Below are 16,466 nucleotides of genomic sequence, written 5' to 3'. Positions count from 1 at the left end.
CTTTAAGTTCTTTCTCTTTACTCCCATATTACTTCATGGTTACTAGGTTTACAATATAATTTTTTACCAGTGTAACAGGTAATAGGAATGTTTAATCTCTTGTCAATATGTTTGGAATAATAATTCTGTAGTTATATAAAGGCTTCTTTCCTATAACCATTCACAGAACTTTTTTTTTCCTCTCCTGTATAGGAATCAATTTTTTAACTTATAAAATATTGATAGTGAGTTGTGGCGGAACTTAAATAGATTGCAAATCTGGAGATAAAATTGACAGAATTCCACATAAATGATGCTTATGTTTTTGAACTAGCAGATATTATGTCAGCCTGAACCTTCAGTTCAGTTTTTCTCTTTGTGTAGTGTTTGTGCATCACGCTGATTCAATTTGTTTGGGGAACGTAAGAAATTGTTTTTAATTTGATTGTCATTTTTGTCAGGTCTGTAAAAGTTAATATTAAATAAGGCAAAAGGGATTTGCTGTATGCCAGTTCAACATTATGTAAAGGCAATTTTGTATGAAAATGTACTTTATATTCAGCAAATCAGAAAAAACCACAAGTTTCTGTGGCTGTAAGCAGTTTTCCCAGAGTTTTATAGCATCAGATATTTTGCATTTAAACAAGAAAATGCATGTTCAAATGAAGCATGGTTCAGATATTTTGTTAGTCTAAAATGACTTGAAAATTTTATTAGGTAAATATATCATTATTGCTGCTGGAGTAATGAATTATTAAGTGGACACCCTTATCAAAGGATGGTGTTTCTACTTGAAGAACAGACTGGAACTATACCTTTAAAAAATCCTCCTTGTATTTAAAATTTTATTTTTATTTTGAATGACTAATTTCTGAGCTTTTGGACGTTTTGCTCTGAATGAAAAAAAAAATCAGACAAGCATGTATGATTTAAAATAATAAAAAAAAACAAACCTAAGAACTTTGCATTTATTTTCACAACTTGGAATTAAAAATGAGGAATGCTGTTTTATTGGTGACATATTGTCATTTTAATGCCTACTTGCCAAAAACTTGCATTTCCACTCTTCCCTACATCTTCCATCCATTATGACTTTTGATTGAATAGCTGACAGTTGAACAATCTTGGACCACCTCTAGAATTTGAAAGAAAACAAAATTGCTGCTTGAATATCCCCTTCTTCCATCAACAATTGCTTCTCAGCTCTGCAGTTTTTCAGCTGAATGCCGCTACAGATAATAGCTGAGGATTTTCACTTTTGGTTCTGCTTTAGCCTCTGTAAAGATAGTGCAGCTGATACTTCAGGGCTTTATAAATAGCAGCATGAGTATAAATAGCAGCATGAGATTTATTTGGATTGTTTAGAGTGCATCTCTGAAAGGGCAAGCCAGCCAGTGCAGAATGATGGTCTTCATTTTTCTGCTGATCTTCTGATGTATTCAAAAGCCCAAATTTGTATCATTCAGCTTCAGCTCTGATTGTTTAAAACTGATTTTTCACGTTTGACAATTTGCAACAACTGTTGGCCTTTTCCCATCCCTGCTATTTGCCATATTTGGGAAACTTGAAACATTTCCTCCTCTTTGGATTCTTCCAACTCTATTGAAGAACTCTTGCTTCAGCTTTCTGTGCTCGTAAAATCCTTTTGAGATTCACTCAGACTCTTCACTGCCTGTTTTCCTGATACCAGCAGATATCTTTAGACTGTGCAGTATTTTTTCTTTTTACAGCTTTCATTACTTTAAAACAATTTTAATAGTTGCTGAAGGCAGAGGAGCTAGCTTTATTCTGGTCTCAGTTAATTTATTCAGCAGTGAAATCATTCTGTTTAGTATTCCTTTTGTGGGCCAGAGGAGCCCAGGTAACTGTGGGCATTACTTGGATGCAGTGTTCTGGCTGCAGCTGAGCCACATCGAGAGGTTCCCCTCACGTAGAAGCCATTTGTGTGTCCTTCAAATAACTCTGGGAATCTTTAAATTACTTTCTTCTTTTTAAAAAGAAACTTGGATAATTCTGGCTTCACAGCAGGAGCTTACCTTCATGTGTGCTTTTAAAATTTAATTTTGAAAGCCTGTAAAGTTAATGTGAGGAGAGACAGGAACCCATAGTGATCAATGCTTGAATGAGTCTGACGTTAATTTGCTGCAGTGTTACAACAGTAATTAAAGAAACTAAGAAGTGTCAGAAGAAGCTTAAAGAAGCTTGGGAACTTTAATGGTGTTCTTGAAGTTACTAAAATGTTAATTTCTTATTAATAAAAAATGACAATAACTTCAGAATAGGATTTTTATTTGGTTCTAAACAGATTTGAAATATAAGGAAGACTGTATAATAATTTTAAATAATAGAGTATGAAAGATCTAAAGGGTTATTTAGATTTTAGAATGCAATTTTAAAAATGAAACCTGACTGACTGATGAAAGCCTTAATATATAGTTAATTTAAGCGGGTCTGAATTATGACTTGTTGCTTGAGATGTGTGGTTTGCTAGCTTGTTCCAAAAGCTGAATGGGAGAAGACCAAGTCATATTTGTAGGCAAATACTCAGGTGACATCCAGAGGTAGTTTGTGCCCAAATTAATTTTTGGTTTGAATTTGAATGATCCTGTAATTTTTTATGTTTATAAATATTATCACTCTTACTTGGTTTACTGACTTTGTATTGAACTCTAGTTTTCCTGTTGGAAGGGCTGTTTATCTCAGTAAAATTAGTAATAAATGTATTATATACTAATAATAAGGAAGGAAAATATTTTCTTCTCTGTCTAATGAAGATGTGCAATATTCTTGTTCTGCTTCATTTTCTTTGTTGATTTGAAGTATTTATTGTTACATTGTGGTATAACAAACACCTGCTGTGTGATCTTTAAGGTTGCACAACTTTTAATGAAAACTGAGATATTCTTACTAGTATTACTGATTTTTTTTTTTTAATTTGCGCAAGGAAAAGTTAATTCTCCATTTTCTGTTGTAAAATCCAAGCATCTTGTTGAAAAAAATAATGCATTAATATTGTATTCCATGTATTAAAGCTCAAAACTGCTCTGGGCTGAGGACCTGTGGACAGTGTTTGGAGCAGCCAGGGTGTGGATGGTGCAATGATCCCAGCAACACTGGCAAAGGACAGTGCTTGGAAGGCTCCTCCAGAGGCCCAATGAAACCTGTCAGTGTCCACTCCAATGAAATGGTGCTTGATGCTACTCTTTGCCCAAAAGAAAAAAATTATGAGTGGTCTTTTATCCAGTGTCCAGGTAAGGTTTGCTTCCATTCTCTCTTACATTGGAAATAAGAGTTTAAGCACACCGAAATAGTGTGGTTATTCTAATTAATGCAAATAGCACTTTCATGGAAAACTCTTTTTTAACAAAATATTTCCTAAATAGTTTGTTTTTCTACTGAACACAAGTATAGGTTGACTTGTGAAATGCAGTGCAAGAAGTTTAGCCAAAATTACCATTAATTTTCACCCACCCTATCCCTCCACATTTAGAAATGAAAACATGTGAATTTTCTTCAGCTCTTGCTTTCTTCTGCTTCTGTATCCATCAAGGAGTGGAACTGGAGAGATATTATCCCAAGGAGAAGACTGATGGACACACAATTCCCTCCTGCTCTTGCCAAGTCTTGCTGACTGTCAGAATGGGGAGCTGCCAAAACCTGAGCTGTGCTTCCAGCTGACCTTTTAGACACTCAGAGTGAATAGAATAGAATTTGTGCATGTGTGGCCTTAAAGAGAATCTCTGAAGTCTCAATTTAAGCCACACCAGTCTGATTTACAGTATTAATTTTTGAGTTCATTGGAAAAGTAAGGAAGATATCATGTGCTGTGACAGTGAGAGCTGTGCTGGTGCAGCCTCCTGTGTGGAAATCCTCCAACCCTGACAGCAGAGTGTGGAAGCAGCTGTGGAGGACTGCAGGCAAATGAAAAGCACACTAGGGACCTTGACAGCCCTCCAGAAGTCATTTACAACAAATAATACAGTTTAAAAGACAGCTTGAAAGATTTGTAGCAATTTTTTTTCTTTTTTATTTTTTATTTTTTTTTTTTTAAGAATAAATAGTGTAACTGTTCTACAGTTATTTTTTCAGGAAATGTTCTATTGCTGATAATTTTGGAAGCTGGAGCTTCTGTAGGATCAATACTTTTATGGGTACATACAGCTGTGTTTGCCTTCTTGTCTGCTTTTTTGCTCAGCTTATTCTCTGTTGTGTATGCATATATATAGAGTGAGGGTTTTTTGAAGTCTAAGAAAAATGAAATGAAATATAAACCCCAATGAACACTGTTGCATATTTTCAGTTAAAACTAAAGAAACCTAATGTTACCACCACCTAATGTTACTTCCTGAACAAAGAGGCTTATAGTACATTTCTGGAAACAGTAGAATGACATTCTGTTGTTGTATAGAAGTTTCATTACTTAGTCTATATATTGATATTGAAGGATTGTTAACCCTTCAGTGCAATGCATGATTTCTGCCACCAGTGAAATTGTAATAGGTAAATATAGTGCTAGTCTAAACAGCTGTGTTTAATATTTATTCTTGATGGATAAAATTCTGTGTTCATTCTGTGTTCTTATCAAGAAATTACAAAAGTTCAACTTCACTTTACATTCCCTAGCTTTATGAGTTTAAGGGACAAATAGAACAGAAGTCATAGCATTAAAACTTCAATTGCTGTGAAATTTCGTTTTTCATCTGTTTAGGCTGGAGGTTTGGTTCCTAAGATTTTTGTTTTCATTTTCATAAATATTTTCTGTAGTGGATTATACTAAGACAGTTGTTCTTAGCACAACAATCATTTGATGTACTTGAAACAAGATAGAATTAGACTAAGTCTGTGTAAGCCTACTGAACAGTTTGCAGTTAGGATGAAAAGATAAATAGATAGTTTACACCATGCAGTTTGGAGATTTTTCTGCCACATTGATGAATAGTTGTCTGAATCATTCATGGTCATTCAGGCATGAACTTATTTTTCCTTGTAGTCCATATCCATCCTCCTTATAGTGCCTCTGGGCAATTATGCTGCTGATAAAAATTTTAAATTCCTTTTCATTTTCTGTTTGCTCAAAACTTCAAGATTACTATTCATCAGGCAATATAGAAAATGTTTATTTTTGTGACTGGTCACTTTGAAATCAACAGGCTTGTCTTAATCAACATAAGTTGTCTTAGTATTTCTTTTGATAGGAATACAGTTTTATTTTCATTGGATTCTTAGTTTAACTGAACTGTTGTTATAAATAAAATTGCAAAATAGCTTTGACATTCACCTTGTGAGAAGAAAGGTTTAGGTAAAATGCAAGCCCAAGTTTTTCTTTAAAGTCTAAATTTCTCCTCTGAAAAGCAATGTGAGCAGATTCTAACTAGTTTGTTTAGAACTAGATGAAGTATCTTTACACTAGAACCAGATTGCAATGAAGACACCCTTTTCATAATTTTTCCTGGTTTCAACTTTTTTCTTAAAAATATAATTACCAACAATTGTCAGCTTCATCAGCTATTTCAACACAGTGGTCCAAGGCAAATTAGACATAAAATTGCTTCTCTCCAGGGCAGCCTAACTGAGGATTCAGCTGAAGCACATTTTTATGTGTGAAGAAAATGACTTTGTTGCTGCCAGTGATGTACATTAAAAGGACTTGAGGAAAAAAGAACTTTTACAAATTTAACTCCTAATTTTTACCTAATTACTCATTACTGTGTCTCGTTAATGTAATGACTTTTAAAATTATTTAATACTGATGTCTCCAGTTTGATTGCACTGAACCAACTTTGAAATTTATTGAACTTGCACTTCTGACTTTTTCCAATGAGATGCATATTTTTAGGGAAACCAGCAAATATATAATGTAATTTTTCCATGGTGTGTCATATCAGTTGTGGATTGCCTTCTTATTGTCTATATATATTTTTTTGAATTTGTTGTAAAATCTCTTCCATTTACTTTGACTCAACAAAATGTAAGAATTCAGAGCTGTCATGTATGACCAGATAATAATATGGAAAAATCTGAACTTTACAGTTAAGGTTACTTTCAACACCCTGTATAGCACAAAAATTAAGAAATACAAAGCTAAGCATTAGCAAGAATAGAAAATTTATAAGTCAATGGCCAACTAGTTAGAGAATATTAATATTAAGCATTTTTCCTACACTATGATATAGTCTTAATTAGGTAATCTTACTTTAATAGAATACCTCTTTAATGTACTCTCTGTTTTTAATTTTTGCTTATTGGGCTGTATTTTCTTTACATTTGCTTTAAGTAATTTAATGTGTAAAACATGTAACAGACCCCAAAATAGAGCTGCAGCTCATGGTACTTTTGTGTAGATTTTCCTGAGAATGGCAACAAACCGAAAATGAGGGAGACACCACAAAGGTGTCTAAAAATCAAGTATTCTTGGGAAGAATAAGGCTTGTGATTTCTAGAGATTTAGTCCAGATAGTGAGAAAACCTAATGTTACAGAAATGTTTAATACTTGTTTGGAAGATTGTCTAGGCGTAGTTACAGAAGAAAGAAGAGATTGTCAACTCGGGAGGTTTTAATGGTTTATGAGCCAAGTCTGGCAATGGCTATAAATATATGAAGTTGCTAAATTATAAAACAGCTCTAAAAACTTTTAAATCATGCAGTGAGAATCCCTTTTTTCCCCTAGCCAAGACACCAATCACTGTGACATTTAAATTAAAAAATCCAAATTTAAAAAAAAAATACAATCTTACTGTGATAGCTGTCCTCTTCCATGTCTCCCACCCACTTTGGCACGGAGGAATTGACAGGTCTGACATGGTTTGACATTTGACAAGCTGCTGTAATTGACAGATTACTAATCTGCTGGACACCATGAGCTCTGAAGCTCCACTCTATAGAGAGGTCATCCTTCAAAACCTGGCAGGAGGATCAATGATGCTGGCAGGATTCACATTGTGATTTTGCTGCAGGAGTGATCAGTACTTTCTGAGTTTCCCCAAAATGTGAAGCTCTGGAGTGGAGTTCTGCTGCAAGATCAGTGGTTTATAGTGGTGTTATTTGACAAAAAGCAATTTTATGCTTTCAAGGCCAGGTGTGCAAAAATTATGTCAACAGGAATCCAGATTTTTTCACTTTCACCAAAATCGACTGTAGTGAGGAGCAACTGAAACTGTTTCATGTGGTCCTGGTGTCCTTAAAATTGCTTTGTATGCCAAAGCTAATGAGGGTCAGGAAAATTAAAATAAGATAATATTTAGTTAATTTATTTTGGGAATGCCTTCTGCCCACTAGATATGTGAGTTCATGTTCTCCATCACAGTAGGTTTTCAAATGATTCACATTTGTATGTAGGTATTGGGGTTTTCATGGAGTCTCAGTTAGTGACTTACTACCTCTTCAAAGATTTCTGAAATGCCTGGACAGCATTTTAAAGCTGTAAGGACTAATTAAATCATTCCAATAGTAAAAAAAAACCCCTTTCTCATAACCCACTTCCCCCTCTTAAAACTCGCATCTCACAGTCAGTTTTTTTGTGAATCCATCTTGTAGTGCAATGCTGTTTTGAAGAGGTTCTGTGTCAAAGTGCAAATATATTTATGCTGGTTATTAGTCAGGACTAAACTCCTCAGAATCACGTTGTACTACAATTTCATAATCACATAGAGATGATTTTGTTCCAAAGAGAAATTTACTAATGAATCTTTAAAAATGTTGTATTCCAGCTTGCCAGTGTAATGGCCACAGCACCTGCATCAACAGCAATGTCTGTGATCAGTGTAGAAACCTAACAACAGGAAAACAGTGTGAGACCTGCATGCCAGGATATTATGGGGATCCCACAAATGGAGGACAGTGTACAGGTAAGTTCTTCTACTGGAAGGAAAAAGAAAAATAGCAAAATGACATTTTATGTAATGTGAATTTAATGTCTTTAATGTAATGTGAAATTAACTTTTCTTTAAAGGTTAAAAGTTGATTTTATAGTGCAGATGAGCTGATCAGCTAAACTAATGATTGAAAATTAGATTAATATATTTAAAGAGAAACTCATTCAGAGTCATTATTTTGCAATTGTTGCTCTCTCAGGAGGAGGAAGAAACTTCCTTGTTGGAGCAACACCTCAAATTATTTCAGAGATATTTCATTAAATTCCACGTGAACAGTCCTGTTAGAGGCAGTGAGAAGTTACTTATAAATAAACTTCAGTATCTGCCAGAATCTCTGGTAACACTGATTTGTATAAATATGTGATGCTAGTGGAGGAATTATGCATTTATAAGACTAACAGGTCTTTCTCATGTATAGATGAAACAAAAAGTCCTGGTGTGCTGAGGATGGCAAGGCACCCAGACCTATTCAAAGTTTAGTTTTTAAACTGCTGCAGTGGAGGATTCTCCTTGAAGTGAAGGAGAGAATGAAGTCCAGTACTCCAGGTGGTTTTTGTATATTGCTGTAGGGCTACAGGAACTCCTTCCCTTAAAACTGAATGGTGGAAGGAGGAATATATTCAATATGGAACCTCAATAAGGTTGGCTTTGAATCTAGGAGGGTGCTGGAAGGTTTTGCCCCATGACTTTTTATTCTCCATTACTGATGTTTCTTTGAGCAGACCTTTGCTTCTCAAGGAGTATTTCTTCATTTAAAGAGTTTGTTGGTTCCTCAGCACTCTAAGTGCAGTAGGCAATGCATAAAGATTCACATCTGGTACACTCAAGCACGATATGTAAAAATTGTGTTCAAGGGGATAGAAAGATTAATGTCTACCTTTATTGACAATTGAACATTTTGCTGAGGCTTTATGATGCTTTAAATAATTCTTAATAGTTCAGTTTTTCTCCTGAAGTTGACAAAATGTTCTTTTGCTGTCTGTATCACCTTTATGGCAAAATGATGTATTCATACAGCTTTTATTCTTCAGGGATACATTAGCTATCAGCCAAATAAGCATTCCATCACCTTTAGTGAAATATGCGTGGTGCAATAATGGCCGAAATCAATTTATAAGACCAGTAAAATTATAAATTTTACAACTTGTTTTTTCGAACCTAGTCTGTAAAAATGCATATTTTTATTGGTAGACATGATTTTAACAGGAGCTATTTTGACTACAGAATGCTTTAAAAAATAAAAGTGATAATTATTTCAATGCTTTATCTGCTATGCTATGTTGTATTTTTAGTATAGAGTGCATAATAAATGTTTACATCCTTAGGACATTTTGAAGGATGTAGTAATTGTGACCTGTTAGATTTTCTACAGTATCATGAGTACTGTGATAGAAGTGCCTAAATTGTCAGCCAGGGATTTCTGCAGGAAAAAATACCAGTGATCCATAGATAAGTCAAATCAATGTTACTGGGAATTAAGAGGATCTTGGAACCATAGCTGGGATCCGGCATAGTGCGAACATAAAGAAAGAAAGTAATGGTTCTATATTTTTTTCTCCTTCATTCTGCTAATGGTATTGGTAATGCAGAAAAAAAAATAAAGTTGGCTGGAAATTAAAACCATAATTAAAATGGCAATATATGGAGAAAAATACGAGTTGAAAAAAGGGCAACCCAGTTAGAAGCTGAGCTTAAGTGTGACTGAAATAAGGAGAAAACAAGGCAGGAAATTATATGAAAAAGCCAATCAAAGGACAAAAGAATCACAAGGAAGTAAAAAACCACCCAAACCAGTCATCTTTAGAGTTGCATCCTGTGTCAGTTTGCTGCTGCCAGCTGAGTTTCTGGCTGGACCCCGCCAGCTTTGATTTTCCACCAAGACAACCTTTGGTTCTGTGGCTGTCTGAGCACATGGTGTGTTTTTCCCTTGGAGCTCCTGAGTAATTACTTTGAGGATGCAGGTTGCAAACTTTTTAAAGGTATGACAAGATGATGACTATACCTCTGAAAGTACATCTGTAATACTCTAATATTCTTCATGGATCAAGTTGCTGTAGTTACAAGGGCATAGCTGGCTTTGAATTGGAGAGGAGCAGTCAAAGCTGGGGACAGAGGATGTTCTTGATCTCTGCAGTGCAGAGGTGAAGTCATGTGCTCTGGGACAAAATGTGCAGGTCATTTCCCTAGCACACTCATGACATAAAATAACTTTTTCCTGGTGTTCTGATGAAAGTACTTATGTATTCAGTGCACACATTAATTTCATGCTGTCATGGTATATGTACTTAGAGGTAAAATCTGAGCTCTTAGTTTGGCTGTTGGTGATACAGGCTAAAATGATTTGCAAGAAAACCTTCCTTTTTATATAGGTTCCATTAGCCCTCAGGAAGGAGGAGGACATGCATAGCAAGCCTTGAAGTCCTTGGAAAACTTTTCTCTTTTTTCCTTAACTATGCCAATATTTTCCTAAATCCTTTCTGTTTACACTCCAAGGAGGTAATTCAGAAAGCTCTAAAAGAAATGACTGTCCACCTCTGAGTGATCAATTCTGTTCTGACCTTTGTCCAAGGATGGCAAATTCTGTTAAAATAAAATTATTTTTTTCTATTCTGGTACTAATGGTGGCTTTACAACTGTCATCAGATAACTGATACATTTATAGTGGTATTGCATAGTGTTATGGTGTTAAATTACTATGGAATGAGTAACAGTTGTTATAGAAAAAGATATAATTCAGATTCCAAAAGGTTTTGAATAGTTGTGATTAAAGAATGGGTAAAAAAAAAAGACTTCTTGAGATTTTCACTCACTATAATTGCTGACATTTCAATAGCTTTAAAACAGATCTAAGGACTTGCTTTGCATTCTGATATGATGCAGGCTTAGTAAATGTGACAAACCTTGCAGAAGGACAAAGAAAAGATGGAGGCATAATAGCAGGCTTCAGATGCATGAAGGGAAACTGAAAAGAGAGGGACATGATAAAGAGCCTTCCCCCACATCCCCATTTTGGTTGAGGAGGAAGTAATGGGATTAGGTTGCAACAAGAAAGATTAAGGTGGAATACAAGGAAAAATTTCTGCTGGTTAAACTGTGAAAGATTACCTAAATATGCTATGAAATCTGCATTACCACTTGCACTATCCCTTTTAAATTTTCAAACATCTCAAGCTTTGGAAACGGGTAGGGAACTAGCTGATTCCACACATTTTTCTCCAGCCCTTATATTCTGCAGTGTCTTGGAGTCTGAGATCTAGAAAGCGGGGAGGTATTGGGTGAAGACAAAGTGTTCTGATTATATAGGAAAATGAGCTGTGTATAGCCATATGGCTCTGGATATTTACCATATTTTGGGTCCTTAATGTTACTAAGATATTAGTATGTTATATACTAGTTATTTTTGCATCTGTAGCATTTTAGTTACTGTGGAGTTAAAAAGCTTTCCATCCTATGCAGGTTTCCCCTGTAGCTAAAACTGGTTTATTTGTGTCAGAAATGTGGTATTGTGGCTGCTGATGGGAAGTAGTTTGGCAATAGTCATATTTTTAAGAAATCATTACTGTTCTTTTTTTTGAAATAACCATACCTAATACCAATTACTCATTTAAATTCTGTCACTTGAAGTCTCTTTTCAATACAGAGAATGAGAATTAGAATTTGTATTCTTGGTGTAAAAATGAGCTTTATATTCAGTTGTCCTAAGATGTGGCTTGCAGTGAAGATATATGTGCTCTTTCAGTTCTTTCTGACATTTCATTGTACAAATATATAGTTTGAATTATTTTATATTTGATTCATTGCTGCATTCTGTACAAAAATCAGTAATAAATTGCAGGGGTCTTTTATGATAAGGGAAGTTCTGTGACTGTAATCTGTAGTTATCTGTTCTTGTACTAATTAAAATGGTTTCAGGGAGTTTGTGGTGTCAAATAGATAGCCACAATAGAAAATGAAATTGATTTCTTACCTTAAACTATGAAATATTTTGAGTTGTACAATAAGATTTGCCTTCCTTTTTGGAAACAAATGTTAGTGCACAAATTAATAAGTCCAGACCCTGTGCATATGCTTAAGGTTTGTTGTCTAAACTCCCTGTCTAGCAAAGAAAGCATGAAGGGAGGGTACCACCCAAGTTACCAGGTCAAGTAACAGCATCCTTTTTTAAAATTATCTCAATGTGCAAGAAAATAAGAAGGAAGGCAGAGGTGATTTGTGAGCGTGAGGGAATAGAGTGTTCTGGGAAGGGACAGGTTTGGGCTTCCAGGGCAAGCAAATCCATGGGCAGTCCTTGGAGTGCTCATTTCAGTGCTTGTCAGCCTGTGCCAGAAATACTGAAGCATTCAAACCCTGTCTTGAACAGCATAAGGCACATTCTGTGTTGTGGTAAAGATTAGATGAGAAATTCACAGCTCAGCCTTGTCTGTTCCTGGGACACCTGGGCAGCCCTTCAGACTGAGGTGCTGAAGAGCTTGAAAGCAGATATTCTAAATCACTTAGATTTTTTTCTAGATTTTGCTCTAGTCCCATTTGAGGGATGATTTTGAAGGTATGAATACTGAAATTCAGTTGACAGAAAATTCATTCTTGAATATTATTGGCTTTTGGAAATAAAACATCTTTGACTGTAGGTGGGAACAGGTCCTGGCTTGCTGTCTTGATGGTTTCTCCTGTTTTCTTCAGGGTCTTGCTCTGTTACCTGCTGCATTTCTGGGAAATATGCAGTTTTTAAATAGAAATTCTAGAAAAAAATAGAGTTGTATGTGTACTGCAGACTGCACTTTTTTTGGTACTTTATGTACGAAAAAAAACCTCCACTATAGGAGATTTCTTGGAACAATTTTTGTTTCATCTTAGTGATGATTTTTAGTATTATTTTCAAATTTATTAATCACTACTTAGTTGTCAGTGTTAACAAAATTGCTCTAGCTGCTTATCACCTTGACATTTTCTTTATGCATGGTATTTTAAAAAAATATCCCTACTATTTATGAGATGCCAGGAAAAAATTCTTTACAGTAACTAATGACACACACCATGAATGTATAATATATTTAATAATAATAAGATAATGTAAGCATTTTGCTGTATTGTCATTTTCTTTAATAATGGGATAACACTCCAAGCAGCATTCAGTTTTCCCAGAATTGTGCTGCCATTGTTGCTGTTGCAGCAGAAGGAGACTGTGAGTCCCAGCCCAGCAGGAGCATTGTGTCTTAACTTGCACTGGTTGTTCTCTAAGCAGCCCTTAAAGGCACCTGAGACTCTGATGGTCATCCTGTAAAAGCTTCCAACCACAGCCTGTTGGGGTGACATTTTTTAAGCAAATCTGCAGCATTTCTGTTGCCTTTATAGATCTTTTCCTTTCTCTGTTATCACACATTGGACACTTGCAATACCAAAGGCAGCAGGTTCCCTCCATGTTTGGTTTGTATTCATTCTGTTTGGAAAGGTAGAGTTAGCCTTTTACTGGAAACATTTGATTTTTTTATGAGGTCTTCAAACCATTATCAAAAGTCAGTATGTTTTTAGCAAATATACACCATGTGTACATCACCTGTATTTGTACACCTATGTGCATACATTTATTTACACATGCTGCTGCTTGAAAGTATTCCACATAAACTTTGACATCTAGACATGAGCCACCCAACTGGCATTTAACTACATGAAATGCCTCAAAACATTAAAAAAAGTAAATCAGACAGGTATCAATAAAAGACCAAGTTGTCAGAATTACTTTAAAAGTACCGTAGGTTGAAGGATTTTGGTACAATTTAACCCAGCATTAGATTAGGTGTATGGATACATATTTGTGATTATTTGTGTTGGTTAAAAGAATAAAAACTAAAACTTATTAGTGATGTGTTGTCACTGAAGTTATATCTGAAGAATGCTCTTCCATGGTGTTCAAATCTTGTTCTTCAGAAAATGTGATTATTCTGCTGAGTTACTGACATCTGAGATGTGGGGTTTTGAGAGAAGAGGCCAAGGGTGCCACAAGCCATTACTTCAAGTGTCTGTGAAAGAGAGACATGAGAAAGATGTTAAACTCATCCTGGCAGCAGATTGACAATGTTCTCCTTGCATTTTGGATTCTAGCTAACTTTTAAAGATGCCTAATGGGTGACTTTACAAATTGTTTTCTCTGGCACTATTTCTATAACTTTTGCCTATTCAACAGTGGCAACCTTCATAATGTGTTTTCATCATGCCCCTCTGTGGAGGAGCTGATTCTGATTTCCTTCCTTTCTTCTCCAAAAGAAAGACTGTTAAAAGCTGCCATGGGCACCCTCAAGAACAGACAGAGCTCTCTTCCTGTAGAGCACAGAGGGCAATCAGTGTGTCAGATATTTAAAAAAAGAATCCAGTTTGATTACCTTAAAGTAATTGTGGGGTTCCTTAGATGGGATGCCTACACCAATACCCACTCTAATGCACATACTTTAAAGTAATATCCATTCTGATTTTTTAGCCACAAAAGAATCAATTTGAATTAGGCTGTCTATGGAAAAATATGAGAAATGTGCTGAGGAAAAGTAATTGAAAATAGATGCCAGGAAAATTGGCCCATAGAGCCCAGGATGACATAAGCAGAATGTCTTTGTTTGCTCCCCAGCCATTTTCTTAGAATGTAGTTACAATGTATACATGAATATGTACACAGCATTTGTATATGAAATTTGATGGACAGCAGATTACATAATTTCATACACTTCCAAAAGCAACCTGTCTTTCATAAAGGAAAAAGTTGATAACATGACAAGGAAAACAGTTTTTTATTTACTTCTTTTTTTAAAAAAAATAATGGTGTATGTAGTTGATAGAAAGGTACCTGCTAATTTACATTTAGACTTATTTTTCAAGGTTTCAAAAAGTTATTTAAGCAATGAGGGAACAGAAAGCAGCAGCTTTAATTTTTCACTTTAACACTACTGCTATGTAGCTTTAGAATTACCTGTAGTTGGGGATTGCATAGGGCAGGTAGAGAAGCATCAAATACAAAGCATCTGAATATAAATTTGTATGACTTTATTTAAGACAGTAAACCTAAATATGGAATTAATTGTTTCCTTAAGAATAGTTTTGTTTAGTAAATATCAAATATGCTGCCATTTTTCTATGAGTTTTGGTCTTAAAACACCTGGAGACTAACAGCTTCAGGAACTGATGGATGATGCTATTTCAACAGGAAAAGTTGGGCAGGTGCTGTTGGCCTGAGAAGTAACTTTTTGGAGTCCAAAAAGCAGAGAGAAAGTCTTGCATTTAAAACTTCATCAAGAGACAGCTGTAAACTTGGACTTTTTTCCTTCTACAACACACAGTTCTGTTTCAAAAAGGTTTCTGGTCCAAAATCCTATATTCTAGGGCTATGAGTCCTGATGAAGGTAGCACTAACAATGAGAGCAAAGGGCTTTTAACTGACATCTACTGGAAAAAACCAGAAATGTAGGAAGCATAAATATCCTCAATTAGCAGTATAAATGTCAGCAAAAGCATTTACTTTCTGCATCTTCCTAAAGTAGAACAAATGTCCAAATGGGAGTTTTGACTCTCTTAGAGTATGAAATGGCAGCTTGGGATACAGAGGTTTGATATAGTTTTTCTGCTTAGCTGTTTTAATGTCTAGCATGTAGGGAGTTATATTTGTGTACTTCACTGGTGCAAGATCACACATTTGGCATTCCATCTTTAGCTGTCTGAAATTTACAGGAAACTTTGTATTAGGTTAAATATTGTATTCTAGAAGCCCTCTTTTCACAGTGACTAAGTATGAAATTAAAAAATCACAAGTATCTTTTAGTCCAGGCACTTCAAGTTTAGTCACAGAAAAAAAGGATTTTCAGTGGATTGAATGCTTATGACACAAGACCACAGGAGCCTATGTGAATAAAGACATTTTATGTAAAAACAGGTAAATGTTGGAAGTGGGTGGAAGAACGAGTATGGTGTGCTCTGTACTGTCTTCAGGTACTATAATTTCGGAGCTAAATGTAAAAAACCTGTTTGCTTGTACCTTGGTTTATAATAAACAGTGTGTCACAAGTTCACAGCAAAACTCTGTGATAAGAAGCTATAATTTAAGATTATTCAGACAAAGAAAATCTCACATGCTAAGTTCCAGCAGATAACATGATTTTGTTCATGCTGTACAAACAAAATAGCAGAAGGCTTTGATGAATGAAGGGACTGTCAAGAAATCCCATTTTGCAGTAGTAGTGGTATTTTGTTTTGTTTTCCCTAATTTGTTTTTTACCATTCAATATTGAATAGAGATGACACCAATCCCTTGGTTTTGCAAAATGAAATACCTTATAATAGTATTAACTAAAATGCTGGAATTTGGTTTTAATAGAAGGAAAAGGGCTTCTTGGTTCATATGAAACACAAAGAAAAGGGATTCTAGTACAATAATCTATTCAAGAAAAGCCTCATGTTGCTTTTTGCAAATTTTGAGCAGTCAGAATAAACACTCTTTCAAAAAGACCTTTTTCCCCAAAGGTGATTTGAAAATTTATTTTCCTTCCTTTAATGAATGCTCTTTATTGAACAGTATCCAAGATAGTCTGAACACTGAGTGAAGCCTGGTTTTGGGCTTAGTTATGAATTTAAATTAG

General features: G+C 35.1%; 1 protein-coding gene across 3 annotated transcripts in view; it reads left to right on the top strand.

Annotated features, from left to right (window-relative positions):
• The window catches only part of ATRNL1 (attractin like 1), a 440,678-nt gene that overhangs the window by 106,693 nt on the left and 317,519 nt on the right, over positions 1–16,466 (top strand). For all 3 annotated transcript variants that reach the window (XM_064716242.1, XM_064716241.1, XM_064716243.1), the window contains exons 18-19: positions 3,012–3,230; positions 7,687–7,824. In XM_064716242.1, coding sequence (XP_064572312.1) covers positions 3,012–3,230; positions 7,687–7,824 — 357 coding nt within the window. The remainder of the gene's footprint in view (positions 1–3,011; positions 3,231–7,686; positions 7,825–16,466) is intronic.

Source organism: Zonotrichia leucophrys, chromosome 6 (genome assembly GCF_028769735.1).
Source record: "Zonotrichia leucophrys gambelii isolate GWCS_2022_RI chromosome 6, RI_Zleu_2.0, whole genome shotgun sequence".
Taxonomy (NCBI): domain Eukaryota; kingdom Metazoa; phylum Chordata; class Aves; order Passeriformes; family Passerellidae; genus Zonotrichia; species Zonotrichia leucophrys.
This window is presented reverse-complemented; position numbering and strand designations above follow the sequence as displayed.